General features: G+C 38.1%; 1 protein-coding gene across 3 annotated transcripts; it reads right to left on the reverse strand.

Moving 5' to 3' along the window:
• Positions 1-7,820: 7,820 nt before the first annotated feature.
• LOC115743493 (DEAD-box ATP-dependent RNA helicase 15) lies at positions 7,821-13,903 on the reverse strand. Of its 3 annotated transcripts, none has more exons than XM_030678297.2 (13): positions 13,800-13,903; positions 13,649-13,699; positions 13,377-13,497; positions 13,038-13,138; positions 12,122-12,294; positions 11,798-12,029; positions 11,576-11,694; positions 10,942-10,995; positions 10,674-10,858; positions 8,953-9,097; positions 8,778-8,861; positions 8,640-8,703; positions 7,821-8,099 (listed from the first exon to the last, which is right to left on the reverse strand). In XM_030678297.2, the coding sequence occupies exons 3-13, from the start codon at positions 13,490-13,492 to the stop codon at positions 8,089-8,091; spliced, it is 1,284 nt and encodes a 427-aa protein (XP_030534157.1). In that variant the 5' UTR covers positions 13,493-13,497; positions 13,649-13,699; positions 13,800-13,903; the 3' UTR covers positions 7,821-8,088. The 3 variants fall into 3 exon arrangements, with proteins under 3 accessions (XP_030534157.1, XP_030534156.1, XP_030534155.1); XM_030678296.2 differs by having other exon boundaries at positions 13,377-13,499; positions 13,638-13,699; positions 13,800-13,852; XM_030678295.2 differs by having other exon boundaries at positions 13,649-13,849.
• Positions 13,904-17,531: the final 3,628 nt, after the last annotated feature.

Consider the following 17,531-nt stretch of genomic DNA (forward strand, 5'->3'; position numbering starts at 1 on the left):
TAGTAGAAGCTGGGTATCAATAAAATGATTATTGACTTGTACCATCCGAAGTTCTTCTCCAGAGTCAACGCAACGGATCTCCGGCCACTCATCGGGTCGGAGCTCGAGGGGAACATCAAACATCGCAAACCTTCCTACATTTCAAACGGTTGATGATTATAGTTATTCTTTACGGGAGTACGCAAGTTATAGGATTCGAGATCTTAGTTACATCGAGTACCTCATCGAACTCGAGGCACTGGATCCATCCTTCCGTGAGCATGTAGTCAATCTCTTTGGCAATTGAATCGCCCGATAGAGGAGGGAGGTAGGAAAGGGTCTCGAACTTCTTCTTGTTGATCGGATTCCATGTCCATGGAATGGAACAGATGCAATTGATCTCAAAAAAAAAAAAAAGGAAAAGGAAGTGATATGAACTTCAGTGCAAGTCCAGAACAGCTTTGAATCATTTGAATATCTGTGTAAACATTACCTTCGTGGCGCAAGTTAAGAAACCATTGGAGACAGTTCTCTGGCGCTATCTTCCAAAATCTTTTATCGGGAGCGACTTAAATTGCTGTAGTTGCAAGTCAACATATTCTGATCCGACGACCGGAGAGGTAAAAGTCGATACGGATTCGCGGTGTGAACTCATGACGACCCGATTCGCGGTGTGAACTCATGACGACGTTAACTTCGAAGTCGAACACATTATCCCCGCGGACGCTTGTTGCTGGCTGTCCTCGTCATTAAGACAAGAGAGTAGTCAATTCACCTCTGTAGGATTTACAAAGAGGATTAGGTCTCGTACGACTGTCGGTTGTAGTTATTGTTGTTTTTTCACTATGCAATTGTAGGAAATTCGTTGCCTATGACGTAACGCCCCGGGTAGGTTGGAAGTTGGAACCCTTCCGTGGCTTCCGCCACAAACGTGACGTTTCCAGAAAATGCTTTTTAAAAATTTATTTTTCAAGAAATTTGTAATAATTTTCGGTATTTAGCTGAAATTTGAAAATGAATTGAAAAATATCTTTCGTCGTTTAGTATGAAAAACCTAATTTGATTTTTCTAAATGGACATACATTATTCGGATGCAACTAACTTGCGCACGAGGAACCGAGTATAGGCACTAAAGTCCCTGTTCGGCCTCGGTGGACCCCAACCAGGGTGCCGAGGATTAGGGGCACTAGCAATCCCAGGCCGAACATCATTCTAATGAAATGAAGTCCCTCTCTTATTACTCTACCAAAGAAAATCAAAAAAATTACTTGCCAGAAAAGTGGTTCGCCGCTGCTGGAAAGGTGACTGGGCATGCTGAAGAGTAGGTGGCTTAAGCAATGGGGAAGAGAAATTTTATTCAGCTCCATCTCACCCCTCCTCCTACGATTATTTTATTCCCTTTATATCCTCCTCTATTCCCTTTATCCTAAATTTTATTCGGACGACTAATTGCAGCCTAAGTGTTATGTTGGATACCTAACTATATAGCACACATACAGTTAACAGCCTAAGACTTATTCATAGAATCATTTTTCTTAAGGGTGAGTGGTTTCAAGTTCCATACAGGTTCACTTGAAAAATGGAATCCATCCATCGAAATAAATCCCTCATTTTTTTGGAACTTGAAACCTACTCTGCATATCTTGGAATCTAGAACTTACTTTGGAACCTTCTAGGGTCTAACTAGGTTTCACATGTATTATTAATTGAACGATTACAACGAGTTATCACCTTTCTCGACCACCATTTGCTGTTATAATTTATTAACCATGTCTTATATTTAGATACATGAATAAATATGAAACAATAACGAAGTAAAAGTCACCGTCATAAATATAGCCCGAAATAGAATATCATACTAGGGGTTTCAAATTATACTCATCGTCTAACACCATGGTGAATAATGCAGGATCACGTGAAGGCATATACCAAGAAAAACACAAAAAGTTGCTATAGATTACAAGTTACAAGTTCTAGTTTCCACTTACCTAAACCAGAAACTTATCCGTCGGAACAAGTTCCTTAATTTTTGAAACCTAAAACTTACCATGCATACCGTAAAACTTGAAACGGGACCGATTCTTCACCTGTCCAATTTCATATTTTACTTTGAAATCATGCGCACCCCTAATTTTTCTTTCCTTAGTCCAAGTTCCGGTTTCCCCAACTCCTGTCTACCCCCCAACAACATCTAACCGACAGCTTTGTCTCCACGCCTCCACCGCCCTTCACCCTGTTTTGTGCCGTCTCTCTCTCTCTCTCTCTCTCTCTCTCTCATCTCAAGCGCGACCCAGCACAACCTTCGACGATGCTTGCGAGGTCGCCACTTGATCTTAGGTTGTCATAAACCATAGATAACCCGGATTTGAGGTCGTTTGAATTGGTGAGCTCGAATTGAGGTTGGGGGCACCTCGATAACCGAGACGTGAGGTCGTAATGCCCTTTCACGATCCTTACATGACAGAGAGAGGTGCACAGAGGGGGGAGAGAAAGAGACGGCGAGCTCGCGTCGGAGAGCAAAGCTGCAGTGCCTGTGATAGTGGGGTAGGTGTAAGAGACTAGGCTTCAGAGATGAGTTACGAGTTTGTGGTCGGTAAAATTAGACTTGGTTGATTTGGTTCTTCAGATAATGTTTTTCGTCTTAAAATATGTCACGGTATTTCAAGAAAAAGAAATAAATATGTTTGATGTTCTAAAACTTATCACGAAAATATAATTAAGTCCTAAAATTTTTAAAAGTACAACTCAACATTGATATTTGTCAAGTTAGTGTAATCAAGTCTTTCCGTTAACTCCATCCAACTTGACCAATGAAAAATACTTACGTGACTTTTTTATTAGTTTTTCTATCATATGTGATGTTGATGTCACTAAACATAAAATATAAGACTAAAATGAGGTCGTTTTGGTCTAAATCTAATTCTTTTTAACTTAAATTTTAAATAAAAGATCAAAATTTCAAAAAAGAACACAAAAAAGAAAGGAAAAAAAAAACTAGGCACGGACCTACAGGCCCTTTCAATTATCGAGGCCAAAACAAGGGCTAGCGACCTTGATCCGGTAATCGTCAACCGGAGATCTAGGCGAGGGTCAACAGAAATTCCTCCACCATCATCGGCCATTTCCGGCGATGGTGTGGCGACAGCAACAAGGTCTAGCCTTCAGCTAGTTTTTTCTATTGTATTTTTTTTTTTGCCTTTTATTTTTTAAATCTAATGTAACTCAAATTTGAGTTTAAAAAGAAAAATTTTGATCGAAACAATGCCATTTTAGCTTCATGTTTCATGTTTTAGTCACATCGACCCTACGTTGAAAAAAGAAAATAATGATCGGTATTTTATGACAGCCAAGTATGACGAAGTTAACTGAAAGACTTGATTATATCAATTTGACAAGATTTATGATTTGATTACACTTTTTGAAAATTTTAGGATTTAATTGCGCTTTCGAGATGAGTTTTAAAACTTATAGTGCACGTATCCCTTTAAAAAAAATTAAAGAAAAATGTTGTAATAGAGTAAAATAGTGATGGTGGGAATCGAACTTACAAGGTATACGAGCATTAGGTCAATCCCTTCGATAATTTTAGGTAAAGGAAAAGTGGATCATACGTATGATGTTCTAATTGAATAGGTTATGTCGCTTGTCCTAATCTCGAATTCTTGGTCTGACTTTCCTTGGAGTAATTTGGTAACAAATCTTTGGGTTCATACTGAGATTAGAATATAGCCTTGACCCAATTTTATCTCTCAACTTCTTTTGACAAGCACCGACATTGCTAGTCTATTTTCTTCTAAAAACATGATCATCTCTAGATAAATATAATGCAGGCACATTTAGTAACTAGAAATGTTAATTAGGTCGGTCTTAGAGGATAATGCAAAGATCCACCATCAGAAAATCTTTTATCTCCATGGAACTCTCGAGTATCGAAACTTAAAAGATAAGAGAGAGTTCTCGGTTCGATTGCTTTTTCACATTTCGACGTCCTCTCTCGAAGCGAATGATTTCTTTTCATGGCCATAGAAAAGATCGCCCGTCTCTCGTGATTTTAGTATTGGCACACCTATTCGCAAGTCTCCTTGTACATGAATAGGTAGAAGCTTAACGAAATCACGGATCGGGATAAACCGAACCAATCAAGATTCCATGAGATCCATGCATGCACGAGAAATGTAAGAAATTAAGGGGACTTACGTCGGAATCATCAGACTGGCCATGGCCTCCAAACGCGGTCCAGGCAACACGTAAAATCACGATACTAGTCAAGAATGCCTGCCAAAATCAGAATTTTTCATATAGCAAAATGCAATAGAGAGAGAGAGGGGGAGAGGGGGAGGTACAAAAACGTATCTCACCATTGTAGCAATCGAGAAAAAAATGAGAGATTCTTAGGATCTTTCGAACATATCGTTCTTCTATGAGAAAAGTGTCAAAAAAGTCATAATCCTATTGCATTGATTCATATTTAGTCCTACATTTATTGCATTATACGTCGTTCAAAAGAAAATCTTCATTTACCGATCCGCTCGTTTCGGTACTTAATGCAACACCTTACGGCACAATGGTTCCAGACGATCCAACCACAGGAGAATTACTGGTCTGCTAAAAAAATCTGATGTCGTAGGTTCAAAACTTGAAATCCGACAGAGCAAATCGCACAATCCTATCTTACGAATAATCTAAGTCCCATTTTTTTCTGTTTGACTATTTCGTTTGGTGGAATCGATTGTTACTTCTTTTGCTAAACAGAAGATGTAAAAATCTAATTATCAATCGATTCCACCAAACGAAATGATTTCAGTCCCTTTTTCTTCTTCTAGCAAATGGCACAATCCTATTTTACGAATCTATTCATCAATTTCTCTGTAAAATATAAATGCGTTTTGATTGCAGCTTAATTTTTGTCCCTCGTTAGTAACCAGTGGAAATTTAATACATGCCATACAATCTTTGTAGCGTCCACCTTTCATAGGTACATATTGGAGTTCTTCCTAACAGATTTTACATCTTCAAGTTCCATCCTTAAGCATGAATTGACTTAGTCAATGTTCGAGGGACACACTTGTGTGTCCTCTAACTATCAAATGCAACCCATTATGTGTAGAAATTGTGTCGATCGGGGAAAATAACGCAACTGGTCCTCGAACATTAGTCCAATATGCAATGTGGTCCTTGAACTTCTAATTTATTCAATGTGATCAGTGAATTTTAGTCCAATGTGCAACGTGGTTCATAAACTTTTGATTTGTTCAATGTGGTGCTTGAACTTTTGGTATATGTTCGGTTTAGCCCCTGAAATGTATGAAAAGTGTTCAATATTGTCCCTAATATTGAATCGATGGAAAGACAATATTGAAACATTATCATGTAGTTCGAGGACTACATTGAACATATACCAAAAGTCTAGAGATTAGATTGAAAAAAATGAAAAGTTCGAGCACCGCATTGCACATTAAATTAAAATTTATGGATCCGATTAAACAAATTAAAATAGAGTGAAACAATGAGGATGGTACCTGGTATTTTTCCTTCTTAATATGGTATCACATTTGTAAACATTTCTCTTTTTTTTTCTTTTTCTACACTAAGTCAAGAATTCCAAATGTTATTTCACTGATTTCTCGTAATCATCCGCTTTTTAGACTTCAATAGTCATTGCAATCTTTGCTTATGTGGTTATTAATTTATGAATGAAGTACCACTTTACTATCTAATTAATTAAATGGCGATAGCGTTACTGCCGTTAGAGTCACTAAAACTCATTAATAGGAAAGATTTACCTATAACATAAATTACCTGACAAGATTCCTTTTAATAATTCTGCCAACTAAGTCTATAATTCTAGCACTCTCCATTTTCACGGCATTAGCATTGCCGACAACCTTGCTTGGAGAGCTCTTTCTTCACGTACTTATGTTTATATTGATGTCATAGGTTAATTTCTACCCAAAAAAAAAAAAATTAAAAGTCCACAAAACAAATTTACTTATAGTAAAAATTAAAAAGGTGTTATTTTAATTACCCATATGTCGCAAGAATATTCTTTGCAAATTTTAAAAGTCCTAAACCTATTATACTTTGGCTAATTCAGTCATAAACATTTCAATTTTGCCAATTAAGTCCTAAATATTTTGGTACTTTGCTAATTGAGCCCATTCGGCAAATTTTAACCAAAAATTGTTGACGTGGACGTCAGATGCCAATGATACCACATAAGACCACCAATGCTAACGTCGGTAATTTTGTTAAGATGAATTTGGAATTTATTATTATTTATTATTTTCTTTTCTTTTTCTTTCCCTTTTTTTTTTCTATCAACTCTAGGAAGGATGGTTGGCCAACCTTCACCCGCGGCCGGCCGGCCCTCGCCTGCGACCAATGAGGATTGGCCAGCGACTATTGTCGAACTTGGCAAAGAAAAAGGAAATTGGCCAAAGTGTAACAAGTTTAGGAATTTATTGATAATATTCCCATAAAAAAGAAGTTCCTTGAATCCTTCTTTTTTCTCGTCTCGAAAATTGGTGAAAGCCTCATGTGATCCGGAGATATAAACCCCATCCTATCTTCGTTTGATTACTTTTTAGCTTTGTAATTCTTTGTATATCAAAACGACTAAACTCTTTTTCAGTCCTTTTACTAAGAAAATATTATCACTAAATATGAAATGATTCTGAGTCCCTTTTTCTTCTGCCAGTAATGGGCAAGATCCAATTTTACCATTTTTTTTCCTCATTAATTAGTCAAACATAAAGTTGCACTTTTTGCAAGTTCAAATTAATTTTCCTTGTCCTGATTAGATTTCATATTTCAATTTACATTTTTGAACCACGGAGATTTTTTTTTTATTTTATTGAAAAAGGTTGTAACCTTTCATTCATAATAATAATGAACCACGGAGATGACTTGGCTATTCTTAAGGGTATACACACGTAGAGTGCTTTAAGCGCGTTCTCCTAGGACTCTCAAATGCTATCGATTTCATGCGTCAGTTGTTCCCATTTGGTAACTTTTTTTTTTTTTTGGTCCCACCATTTGGTAATCTTACATAATGCACGAAGTTATCGAAATACTATCAAGAAAAACGAGTTGTATTCACATGTTTGGAGTTCCTTCTCAAAGTGAAAAGGACACAAAAAAAGGGAAAACTACATTAAACAGCTATTTGGAAAATAATGAAGTTGATTCATATCCAAACCATCTTATTTGATGGCATTTTGCATGAGACAACATCTAATTGTCGTGTGATTTCAAGACGCTAGACATATAAGAACTAGGATCCATGAACTGCCGAAGCAAATGACACATCTAAGACAATCCACCCAGACTGGCCACCGCCAGACGAAGTCACCACCGATGCATTGGCCGACAATGATGAACGAGAACCAATGGCAGTCGGGTTGGGGGTGGGACCAACTTGGAACCACCACCAAGAAGCGACTGAAATTTAGAAAGGGAAGATCAAACAATGGACGATAATTTTCTCTAGCAAACGGATGGACCAAATGTACAAAAAAATCGATTCAGCCATTAGTACCAAAGATTTCATTGGCTCTTCACAAGACCATAGTAATCAAAGGAACCAATTGCTAACAGTAACGCCACATAGGCTAGTCAAGTATCACACCACTAGAATGTAAAATGTGACATTCAAAAGAAGATCCCATCATTTTAATGATTTAGTTCACAAGAAGTTGGAAATGCAGCTGTGCAATAAAACTTTTAACAGTCGGTTTTGGGTTACTACTGAACCAGAGCAAAACCCCGTAACCCCTAAATAACTGCAACCGTCTCATCTACTCAATATGAATTAAAGGGATATACGGATAACATCTAGGGGCTAAGTCACTAAAACATTACTGCAATTAAATGTCAAAAATAGTTCTCGAACTCTAATGGCACACCCAAGATAAGATAAAAGCAGAGTAGAGATCACTTAGTACTAAAAATTACAAACTCCTCGAAGAAAGGGTAAGCGCCAGAAGCATGCAACTCTCCACAACGCAAGAGTTTGTCAAAAAGTTCGAAGAACAAAACCCACAACGCCTCTCTGGCAGCAAAACCCATCTTCTGCAAACAGTGTAGCCTTCGATATCGCCCAGCAATCCTTCAAGATGGCACTGCAAGGAGGAAATCATACATAAAAGCCCTCATGTTAGAAATTCCAACCCCAACAAAGCATACATACAATATAAGCTCATAAACGAAGGAGATCAGATGCCATGCAATCATACGATATAAGCTCATAAAAGAGGAGATCAGATGCCTTGCAATCAAACTTGATCTCAAGATGAAAGGAAAGAAGTCTATCAAAAGGGAAAACCTGACGAACCCTAAAAGTCTAAGCCAAACACATACAAAGTAAGTCTGCAACTGCCGACTCATTAACATCAAGGAAAGATGGTTAATCAGAAACCTAAAATGCAGAAATATTTAAGCAAGAACCAGATGTTTTCAAGTTTAAAGAGATGGTCCTTTGAGAGAAAAATCAAATAAGATAGTCACAACACTTTCTAAGTCAGATAAATAGAACACAGAATTAAAATGCAGAACAATTCTCCAACACTTCATTTAAAAACACATCCCTAAGGATCAAGATAATGATCAATTGACAACCCAACGCTTCTCAATGAGTTTGGGAAAAAGAACAGAATACTTACTATATGTAGAAGTATCAATCTGCTCAGGAAGCTCCTTTATGTCGACCTCAAATCGTGCTTGTACCTGAAACAGCCCAACAAGTTTAAAACACATCCCTAAGGATCAAAACAATGAAAGACTAGGAACACCAAATCTACCTGATTGAGAATGTCAGAATCAGAGGCAGATGAAACAAACGTGATTGCAAGTCCTTTAGTCCCAAACCTCCCAGCTCTACCAACCTGCCGTTTAAGAGGCCCAGAACATCATTTTATAGGCACACTGAAAATGTTCACAAAATAGAACTTTACGCTGAAGAAGTAACTAGCATACCCTGTGCAGATAAGTATCAGCAGAATCTGGCATATCGTAGTTGATCACGATGTTGACACGCTCAATGTCTATTCCGCGACCAACCAAGTCTGTAGCAACCAGGATTCTTTTATGCCCCTCCTTAAAGCCCTTGTACCGTGTTAACCTACAACAATATTAAATTCAGCTTAAGGTCAATCACTTCTTGGCACACCATGGTAAACACCAAAACTAACAGCATTCTCAACATCAAAGGCTAAAAAAGAAGATGAAACTAACTGGAGGCATTTTGCAACTGATACCAAGATTCACTTTAGTATTGCACAATCACAAAACAACATAGGGGCAACATGTGCAGCTCAATGTGATAATGTGTATGCAGTCTAAGCCAACAGATAAACCTAAAAGGAATCACATAACAGAGTTGGCAACAAGAAACCTAACAAAAACTTAAGTCCAGCAAGACATTTTTCTATAATAATAAGATAGCACAAAAACACCAGGCAATGCTTGAGTCTAAATCCTACCAAAAAAGCCAGGTCTTTAAAACAACAGCGACAGAATCACCAAAGGAACATTGGCTACAATCCTTGATATTGGCTATGCATTAAACGTTATTGACACTTTGACCCACATATCAGATAACTGGAAATAAGCAAGTACCCATTGGGTCAAATGAAAATATCAAGGCAAAGGACATCTAAATCTGTTTGAAGGTCAATGGGTAAAAAGCCAAACCAGATTCCTGTAGGGGGAATTAAAGGAGCAGTCTGTTAGGGAATATAACAAATGATGCTAATAAAACCCAAGCAACTCACACATCCCAGTATACTTAAGAGATATACAAACTCGTTAGTCTAGCACTACCACAAGTAGAGTGATGGCTCTTTAACATAAATCCCACAAAAAGCTTCTACTTCAATTTAAATTTCACCAGAAGCTTTCAGCCCCTGCATGTTCTTCATCTTTGACCAATTTTCCTTGAGGAAGTTTTCAATGTTTATCATTCCCTTCAGATCGAGAATAAAACCTCCCAAATAACATTCCTGATTGCCTCAACTAGTTTTAAATTGGATAAAAATTTTGAAATTAACATTTTGCTGATAAAACTATATGGCCCCCTACCATTACATTAAGCACATAAAGTCTTCCACAAATGGGAACACATTCCCTAAGCCTGAACCGTTATCACAGTGCAGAAACCTAATCAGCTATTGCTCCTAATGCATCTCAAATTACATAAAAAATCAAGAGTGAAGATTAAAATGCTACTAAGGATGTTAGAACTGCTGCGAGTTGGCTGTTGGCAAAATTAAAACTCATCTAGAACCATCAAGTCCCAGAAAGGTAGCAAAATAAAGTGATGAGAAGTCTTAACAAGTCTTGAATAACACTGATAGCGTCATGTCACCAAGATGAGTTCTCATCTCGATCTGCTATAGAGAAAATTAAATGTCACAAATTCAAAACACATAAAAACACCACCCCCTCCGTTCTATAAGCACCAATCCAATCCAGTAAAAGAACCGAACCAGCTGGATCTCTTCCACAGGCACATGGAGTAAACTCAATTTCAAACTCAAAAAGAAACAATTACCAGCATGCACCCATTAATGGTGCCCACCAAAGATTTTTCATATAAAGCTGGGCTAAGATAAAATACAACAATAAAAACTAAACACCCAGATCAAAATTAAACAAGTAAACAAGAGCTAGTGAAAAGAAGCATCGCCATTACTAACCTTTCCTCCTGGGACATGCCGGAATGAATGCATATCGAGGGGAAGTTGCAGTCCACTAATAACTTATTCAGTTCTGCAGCTCTATTCACACTCTTGACGAATATGACAACTTGATTGAAGTCCAATGCATCAAGTAGGTCATTCAGTTTGCGATTTTTCTCCGCTTCGCTCAATTTGATGTAGTGCTGCGTAATTCTCCAAGTTAAAATATAACTTCACACAAAGCAGACCAATTAAATGGGGGAAAAAAAAGGGAATCAACTCATACCTGTACAAGACCATGAAGGGTCAGCTTGGCCTCGTCCACATATATTTCCATTGGCTGAAAGGAACAAAGGTCATAGCAAAATAATATTAGATGCCTTCTCAAAGCTAACAGAATCCAGTAGCTAATGACTCATGGAAGCAGCAGATCGCTTAGTCTTGCTTCATCTGGTGTCTCCTTGCTGGATTTTCAGAATGTGTACCACGCAAGTGCCAGAATCCTTTTACACATCCTATGTAGGAGGAGCCCATCCCACAAGAGGCTGCAAACCTAACCCCAAGCTAGACAAATCCCTCTACGGGTGGAAAAAATTTAGAAAGGTCATCTTGAGCTATGCACAGCCAAAGTCGCAACAACTAAATAAAGCAAAACAAGTGCAGGGACTGACTGAACCAATCTTCATGACCTTGACAATCAACTCATGTCTCTACATGCCTCTCAACATCCTCAGCTTTCACCAACTCTTCCGCCATCAAGATGCGATTCCGACAAGATGACTTACTGAAATAATGTGACAGCGAGAGCAGACGACTGTAGCACCCAAATTGAATTATGACTATCTTAAAACCCATGGAAGTAGCTCGGAAAACAGAAGAAGACTTCTAAATGGAAGCGATAACTGGCCACGAGACATTACATCTTGCATAAACTTCTTGCAAACCGGACGGATCTCCTTGCTGAGTGTTGCTGAGAACATCATGACTTGCTTATCATGTGGGGTCATCTTGAAAATCTCCTGCACATCTCTCCTCATGTCTGCAAAAAGCAAATGAATAAGTAAGCCAAAAATAAAAAGTCCGGGCAAAACATTAAGTAGCCCAGCATATAAGTTGGAGACATAAGAGGACGAGAATCATACCAAGCGATTCAAGCATCTTGTCACACTCATCGAGTATGAAATGCCTGACATTCTTCAAAGAAAGATCCTTATCCCTAGCTAGAGCAAGTATCCGACCAGGAGTTCCAACAACGATATGGGGGCACTCATTCTTCAATAGATCTTTATGGATTTTGATATTGACGCCACCATAGAACACAGCAACCTTGATATCAGGTAAATATACACTGAACCTCTCAAACTCGTGGCATATCTACAGAGCAGATAAGCAATGAAAAACTTCAATGAGATGCCCACAAAATTTATAACTGTAAACATTAAATCAATCTCAGATCTAGCAAGAACCTGATAAGCCAATTCCCTCGTATGACAGAGGACAAGTGCAGCAACTTGCCCTGCAACTGGCTCAATCTGCTGCAAAGTCGACAGGACAAAAACAGCAGTCTTTCCCATTCCGGATTTAGCTTGACAAATGACATCCATTCCCAAAATGGCTTGTGGAATGCACTCATGTTGAACTGGTGAAGAACCAAAGAAAATTGGATCCAAGGAACCGTCGGTAAGTAAAATTATAACCTCCCACACCCTTTCAAGTGAAAGGTTTATCAAACCAGGTTATTTCTCCAAAATCAAGAGAATGGCTTTAGTATGTTATATTACCTGAAAGAAAATAAGACCAAAATGAAAGTCATTGAAGCAGAACATTAACTGGAAAAGCCAATAAAAGTGAAGGCAATCAAGTAGATGAAGTTAAAATTGAAGCAGCATTAGACAGAGATACCCTTTCAAAGTCTTGTTCTAAGTCCCTATTTTGAGGTTGAAGCTCCTTCCAAGCAAATTGACAGATAATTCTGTCTAATCTGATGTACATATACCTTTGGGTTTTTTGGCCAAACTTTTATTAGTTGTCCAGTCCCTTTTTGTTATGGAATAATATACTTCAGATATAGCTCAAAAATCTCAATCAAGGTAATCCGGCTCTGAAAACAAGGCCTCTTACGAGCAAATCAACAGATCGTTTCATATAAAATCTAATAATCATATCGCGGTTACTTCTTATGTCCTTGTCACTGTCTAGATGCTTTTCAGGTTTGAGAACTAAAATTTCATAGTAGCTAAATACTTAACTGTACCAATACAACAGCCCCAGAACACCATCTACTGCAATCAAAGCATATGACAGGACAACATCCACCTTTGCAGATGGCAAAAGACTAATATTCAGATAAAAAGAAGATCAACAAATTAATTAAAACTTTGCCTTCAGAGGGATGCTCAAATCCAGAGTCAACAATAGCTCGAAGCAGCTCTGGCTTCAAAAGGAAGTCTCTGAATCCTGAACTGTGAATTCCCACGTATCCCCTACAGAAGACACGTGAAAACCTAATTAGACACGCTCCCAAGAGCACACACTGATATATCCAACTGTGTACAGTGTTTCCCAAGAATAAACCCCAAAATCCAGCTTCTACTCTCCGTTTCCCCTCATACGACGCTAAAACAAAACCTAAATCTACTGGTACCACCTCTCAATGAGCAATAACAACAGCAACTGAACTAGAACGGACCCCACCTCACAAAAAAGAAAAAAAGAGCAAACCTTTTAGCGGCCTCGCCGTTGGCCTTAGCGTTGACGGAGTCGGGGGCTTTGTCTTCCTCCTCTTCGTAGTCGAGAAGCTCTTCTTCGTAGGCATCGTTGTCCCTAGCATCCCCCATTTTTCCTGCAAACACGAACTCAGCGCCTCAATAAACAAACTCAACGAAACCCCAGACAGCCGGTAAATCAACGACTACGGAGCGAGGAAGAAGAGCACTGGAGAGCGAAGCGGGAAAACTAGGGTTTACAAGTAGAGACTAAGTAAGAGCGAGTACCTCTGAGCTGGTAAGAAGACAGTGCTCAGGAGTTAATACGAAAGAGAGCGTCTGCAATGGAAAACAAGGTTAGCTGAAGCGGGGAGAGAAAATTGGGGCGGGGGGAGGGGCGAACTCTCTGGTTTTGAGCAGAGGAAGAGTCGAAGACGACCTCGACGAAGATCGGGAGAAGACAGATGGACGAGCGGATTAGGGTTTTCCACCGATTCGGACCTCGGGGCGGGTCTATTTATACAGCAAGACAAATTCGGGTTCCCATTTTGCCCCTGTTGCGACGAAATTGGGCAATCATCGCATCACGGTGTCGTTGAAAATTCAACCTCGAGGTTTAGGATAGGGTGATGATGCGTGTGACATTTGAACTCATTTTGCCAATCGAGGGGGGAAACTACCATTGTATGCTATATAATAAGCGAAGCAACGCCGGCATCTACATGCGATACGAGAACTAAGATTGTTCCAATGTTCCTTTTAACTATGCATAAACTAAATTTATGATAAAGATAAGCACGAAAATTAGAATTTCTATAAATATGCATACCATCAATATATTGTAACTAAAACTCGATGAGGGCCACTGGATCTAGAGATGGCCATTTTGAGTAGTGGGTCCAGAACCGGCCCGTTGACCGGCCCGGAACTAGCCCATTAATCGGGCTCACAGTTCCATAATTGTGGAAACCGGCCCGGAATCGGCGGTTCGAGGCCGGTTCTGACCCTTTATTTATTAAAAAAAAAAATTGGACCTTTGGGGCAGAGAGCTCAATTCTTGCCTATAAATATTTATCCTCCTCCTTTCATTTTTCTCACAAATCCTCTCAATAATCCTCTCAATAATTCTCTCAAATCCTCTCAATAATTCTCTCAAATTCTCTCAAATCCTCTCAATTCGCTCAAATTCTCTCAATCCCGCCTCCATTCTCTCAATCGGAATTCCGATCAATTCTCTTAAAAATGACAAGTGAAAGCGTAAATGCTGAAAATGACAAGATGACTATGGGAGATTCCGAGTATCTCATTCCCGAATATGATCCTCGTGAGTATGCATGTTGGGAAGACAACGACGATAATATCAACTATGTCCCGATTCCGAACGCCGAGCACATCCCAACAGAAGAAAGTCTTCATCCTCCTACCGGTGTCGAAGAAACGTCAACGGCAAATAAGCCGGAACGGAAGGACCGAGATGGTACATCCGACTTGTGGCTACACTTCGACAAGGTACGTGATGAAGGCAAAAGTAAGTATAATATAAAATGTAAACATTGTTCGCAAACATATAAATTTATGAAAGGAGACGGCTACGTAACATTCCGTCGGCATCCGACGAAAAAACTTCCAACGCAAGCGGGGATGGACAATACGCAATAACAAATTTCCGAGTACGCCACTCCTAATATTCATCTTTTATTCCGTTACATCGATGCACTTTATAAATAAGCATTAGTTGAATATGTTGCCCTTAATCATGCTCCGTTTAATACTGGTGAAAATTTTAATTTGAAATATTTGATAAATACTGTGTTGGTTCCGCAAGCACCAACTATTCCAAAAAATACTCTTAAACGCAAAGTTTTTCATCAATATAAAAAAGGAAAAAATCTTTAACAAAATTTTTTGCGGAATTCAATGGACGTGTACATATAGGTAGCGATATTTGGAGTGATCATTGGCAAATTCATTCTTATATGGGTGCCACGTGTCAATGGATAAGTGATGATTGGACCATTCAAAAAAAACTTATTGCATTTCGAGTTTTTGATGAAAGACATTCGGCTCATAATAATTATAGAATAGTTAGGCAAGTTTTAGAAGAATATAATTTGATAAATAAAGTATTTTCAATTGGTTTTGATAATGCCGCCGCAAATACCAATTTTATTCCCGAGTTAGAAAATATTTGCAAACCCACTTTTGGCGGACAATTTTTTCACATTAGATGTGCTTGCCATGTTTTAAATTTATGTGTACAAGATGGTTTACGAACTCTTGACACTTCTCTCGCCCCAATAAAGGATGCAATTAAATTTTTATGGAGTCGTCCCCATTTTATGAAATCATGGGGAAAATTTTGTAAACAACATGGGAGAAGGGCAAAAAGATTTTCAAAAGATATTCCGACTCGTTGGAATTCTACGTACGAGTTGCTTTGGCAAACTTTTGATTACAAAGATTTATTATGTAAGTTTATTTCACAAAATATTCCCAAAATTACTTTACTTCCGCAACATTGGGACGTTTGCAAAAAAAAATTTAGAATTTTTGAAAATTTTTAATGATGCTACTAATACTTTATCTGGTATTTATTATCCTACTACGCATTTATTTTTAATAGAGTGTGTTAATATTGGTAATGTTTTTAGTGAATATGAAAATGATACTGCATTAGCTCGAATTATTTTAGTAATGCGAGAAAAATGGTTGCATTATTCTATTTAGTTGGTATTGTTTTTTATCCACGTATTAAATTAAACGGTTTACTAGATTATTTGAATGTGTATTATCATGATTGTTTACATTTGGAAGATTCAATAGATATTTCAAATATACAAGGAGATGTTAAAGAATTTATAGTAGTATTATATGGAGAATTTTGTAGTAGATATGGTTTAAGTGATTATGGATCTTTACAATCTACTATCTCACGTAGCGAAGGTGGTAGTTCACTTAGTAGATGGTATAATATGCTCAAGAGTAGGCAAAAAAAAAAAAAACAAAAAGGGACAACATGTAGTATTTCCGAATTAGAAAAATATTTAACCACTCAATTTGAGTTTCGTGATGCAAAACATATTACTGATTTCAAAATCCTAAAGTGGTGGAAGAGTCACCAAATCGATTACCCAGTTCTCGCCCTCATCGCTCGCGGGATATTAGCAACCCCTTCTTCAACGGTTGCGGTTAAACAATCATTTAGCACTGGAGGATTATTTTTGGACTCTTGCCATTCAAGATTAAGCCCGGAGTATGTGGAACCTCAAGCTTGTGTCGACGATTGGACGATGGAGAAATTTCGACACCAAGAGCTGGATCGAGAACATGAATTTTTTAGCGAGTATTGTGGAGATACAAACCCCACGAGTACCACAACGGGTAGCGATGATTGACGATGAGGTAAGTTGGGGTTATCAAAGATAAAAGAACTACATGGGCTTTGATTCTTCTATCCCCAAGAAGATATGTAGGCGCTTAATGATAATTCATTAAGTTCAAGCTCATTCCTCCTCTCTTTTTTTTCCCCATATTTTATTACAATGTACAATTTTATTATATTTTATAATTTATAATTTATAATTTATATTTTATTATTTATTATTTTAAAAATTAAAATTAAAAAAACGGAACCAGAAGGAATCGGCCTGGGAATCGGCCTGGGAACCGGCCCGGAACCGAAACTAGGCCAGAACAATTATTTTCAAGGGCCGGTTCCATGGAACCGGCCACCCTAATCGGACCGTTGCCGTTGGTTCGATACGCCACCACTCCCCGCCCGCCTCTCGCTCTAATTCTAGATTATTAAAAAAAAATCCATATTTCACAATGGCGCTTCCTTGGATGAGAATACCGATGATGGGGATTATTGCATCAACAGTTTTGTTATGTTTTTTTTTTTTAATGGAAGTACCGATTTGAAAAAATAAATGTATAGTTTCAACCCAAAAAAACAAAAACTTGGAAAAAGTCCGAGGTCCCCTTGTGTCCTCAATTCCTCGTACCTAACATTATTTAGGCAACTGCTTTTGGTTTAAAAAACTATAAGCACTTTTCGGTTAGATATTTGTGAAAGCCCTTGACTTTACACCTTTCATACAAAGTAAATATCTCGAATCCTAGAACATCCTCAAACTTATTTTTCCTTCCTAAAGACATCGTGGCAACGTAA

Source organism: Rhodamnia argentea, chromosome 4 (genome assembly GCF_020921035.1).
Source record: "Rhodamnia argentea isolate NSW1041297 chromosome 4, ASM2092103v1, whole genome shotgun sequence".
Taxonomy (NCBI): Eukaryota; Viridiplantae; Streptophyta; class Magnoliopsida; order Myrtales; family Myrtaceae; genus Rhodamnia; species Rhodamnia argentea.

Coding starts and splice junctions, on each gene's coding strand:
- LOC115743493 (XM_030678297.2), bottom strand. CDS start 13,492: ATGGGGGATGCTAGGGACAACGATGCCTACGAAGAAGAGCTTCTCGAC. Junction 9,098..10,673: donor GGCATGTCCCAGGAGGAAAG/GTTAGTAATGGC, acceptor ATATTGTTGTAG/GTTAACACGGTACAAGGGCT. Junction 8,704..8,777: donor ATTCTGACATTCTCAATCAG/GTAGATTTGGTG, acceptor GGGCTGTTTCAG/GTACAAGCACGATTTGAGGT.